The sequence below is a fragment of the Pyxicephalus adspersus genome, chromosome 3 (assembly GCF_032062135.1).
Source record: "Pyxicephalus adspersus chromosome 3, UCB_Pads_2.0, whole genome shotgun sequence".
In the NCBI taxonomy this organism is placed as follows: domain Eukaryota; kingdom Metazoa; phylum Chordata; class Amphibia; order Anura; family Pyxicephalidae; genus Pyxicephalus; species Pyxicephalus adspersus.
Genome location: NC_092860.1, coordinates 122,587,306 through 122,589,999, shown reverse-complemented (window position 1 = coordinate 122,589,999; position 2,694 = coordinate 122,587,306). Strand labels below are relative to the sequence as shown.

General features: G+C 39.5%; 1 protein-coding gene across 1 annotated transcript in view; it reads left to right on the top strand.

The window, feature by feature from the left end:
• Positions 1-2,694, top strand: part of TMEM165 (transmembrane protein 165) — a 12,686-nt gene that overhangs the window by 5,409 nt on the left and 4,583 nt on the right. The window contains exon 2 of the mRNA XM_072406227.1: positions 2,280-2,505. Within this exon, the coding sequence (XP_072262328.1) occupies positions 2,280-2,505 (226 nt within the window). The remainder of the gene's footprint in view (positions 1-2,279; positions 2,506-2,694) is intronic.

The window sequence follows — 2,694 nt, the reverse complement described above, 5'->3', positions numbered from 1 at the left end:
CCTCCCTTGTTTTTCTGTCTCTAGTACAGTTTGTGAATTTATAAATATAAAGGTGAAAATTGTCATTCAGAATATAGGAATTTGAGAGTAATATTTTTGTTTTATTAATAATAAAACATAAAAATTGCAAATAATGGACCAGGGACCACTGGTTGGCAACGGCTGTAATACATAACCAAAAGAAAGAAGGAAAGTTTCAGGTAAAACCCGTTTAAAACTGGGGTGTTCCTGATCTTTCACTATACATATATTCTCTAATCATAAAGTAGAAAATTACAACAATAATCAAAAAATGATATTTATTATTGTAAGTTTCTACTGTTTTGATGTATGATTTGTTTTGGTATATGTAACCTTGAAATAATACAAATCATACTGCCAACCAGAAACACCCCAACTTTTCTTCTTTCTTTTGGTTATGTATTATATTTCAACTCACTTTTCTGTGATTGGGTTTGGGCAAACTAAATAGAACAATAGAGAGTAGTCTATACACCCATCCCTTCTTTGGTCCAAATAAGTATGGAAGCCTCCAGTCTCCTGGCCACTAGACCAGCAATCGCCAACCGATGGTCCGCAAGAAAATTTTGGCGGTCCATTGCTCTGGCTGGTGCTCCCCCGAGGGGTTAGCGACCACTGCAGTAGACAATGTATTGAAGGTGTAAACCCCCACTCTCCCTGACACTACACCCCACAGCCACATTGTATGAGAATGTAACTCTCCAATCTGCCAGACAGTCTGCTTTTCCGGCTAATACGGGTGACACTGCTTCTTGCTGCCTACCTCAAACAGTACATCCAGGTCACAACAAGACTTTTTCCGTTTGCCACCTTTGCACATTGCACCTAATCCAGACATTAGCTTTTCTAAAAACTGTAAACTGGTTTGCTTTGCTCTCGGCAGCTAACATTATTATTTACCTGTATTATTTACCATACATTTGTAAGTTTCTGCAACCTGATCCCTGACCCACTCTTCCAAGTCTCATCAGTGGTAAATATCCCTCACTAAGTTATCATACAAATGTTATAATATATATGTAATTTTAAAATCATACAAATACACTGAGCGTCGATATCTGCTGATATCAATGTGGAGACGCAGAAAGCACATCCACAGCAAAGTGCAAAGTCTATAAGAATTAGACTTGAATTGTGTAACTCCACTTTTGTATGAATGGGAACCGACTTATTTGGATATTTCTACCTTTGTTGGTTTTAAAGAAAATCTGTTTTCTTTTTGCCTCTACCAACCTTTTTCCTGATTGTGAAGGTCATCTGTATAAGAAATTGGAGTCTGCATTCATTTGGATCTGTTAACTCTTGGGTAGTATCTTGCTTATTAAGCAGCGCAGTACAAAGTTCACTCATGTCACTAGCTGTCCCTCAAAGGAGCTCACAATCTAATGTCCCTACCATAGTCATATGTCATTACCACTGTCTAAGGTCAATTTGGAGGCAAGCCAATTAACCTAACTGCATGTTTTTGGAATGTGGGAAAAATCGGAGTACTTGGAGGAAACCCACACAAACACGGGGAGAACCTGAAAACTCCATGCAGATAGTGTCCTGGACGAGATTCAAACCTGTGACCTAGCGCTGCAAAGGATTAACCACAAAGGTGCTAACCACTGAGCGACACACGGCTCCCCACGCATGCGTGGTCAGGATGCTGTGCATTTATTGGTCCGTAGATCCAAAAAAGTGGGGGAGCACTGGCTTAGACAATAATTCAAATCTATGGTCTCAAGAATAGAGCCCCTGCACTTCCCGTAAAGGTTCATTCTGCATTCTCATTCTGCACGATTTGTTGGTGTCTCTACGTTTATTGCATCTGTTTGTCATATTTGTATGGCTGCCAACTTGTCCTCTGTTCACAAGATCTTCAAATTCTTCCAGGTGGTTGTTCTGGTCTCAGCTGATACTGGCATTGGGTGTAAGTGGGCTGCACACATTCCCTATTCCTTTGTTGGGTTTGTTATTGTTTTGTTTGCTGCTTTTGGATATCCCTAAGATGTCAGATTCCCATGTCTCCCGATCTGCAAAAACAGATCTTTGTATGAATTTACATATAATCTTTTTCTTGGAATCCATGGAAGGACACAAATCCCAATCTATTCCTCATGAAGGTGTAAACATAATATGAAATTATTAAATTGCTGCATTCTTCAGTGTATTCTAGGTAAAAGGATTTTGTAGGAAATTCTTATCAAAATCTTTTTCCATTGTTTATTAATCCAGCACAGATTAAATTCTACTTTATTCTAATCTTTCTACAGAAAATGCCAAGTCCACCTCCTGCTGTACATGCTGGGAATGCAGAGCTTTCCTCATCGGGTAACTTGGGATTTATCCATGCCTTTGTAGCTGCTATATCTGTGATCATTGTGTCAGAGCTGGGAGATAAAACCTTTTTTATAGCTGCTATCATGGCAATGCGGTATAATCGCCTGACAGTACTGGCTGGAGCCATGCTTGCTTTAGGACTGATGACTTGTTTATCAGGTAAGTCTCTGTCATTTGGCTGCATTACTACCATTCAATGTATTTACAAGACCTATTTAATAAACAATTATTGGGTACACATGGTGCCCCATTCTAAATGCTCTGAGCAGGGTTTGTTGTCTCTTGGTGTGTAAAGAAATCTACAGGACCCCTGGCTAAAATATTCCCTTGGCCGTGCTCTTTGCTCCT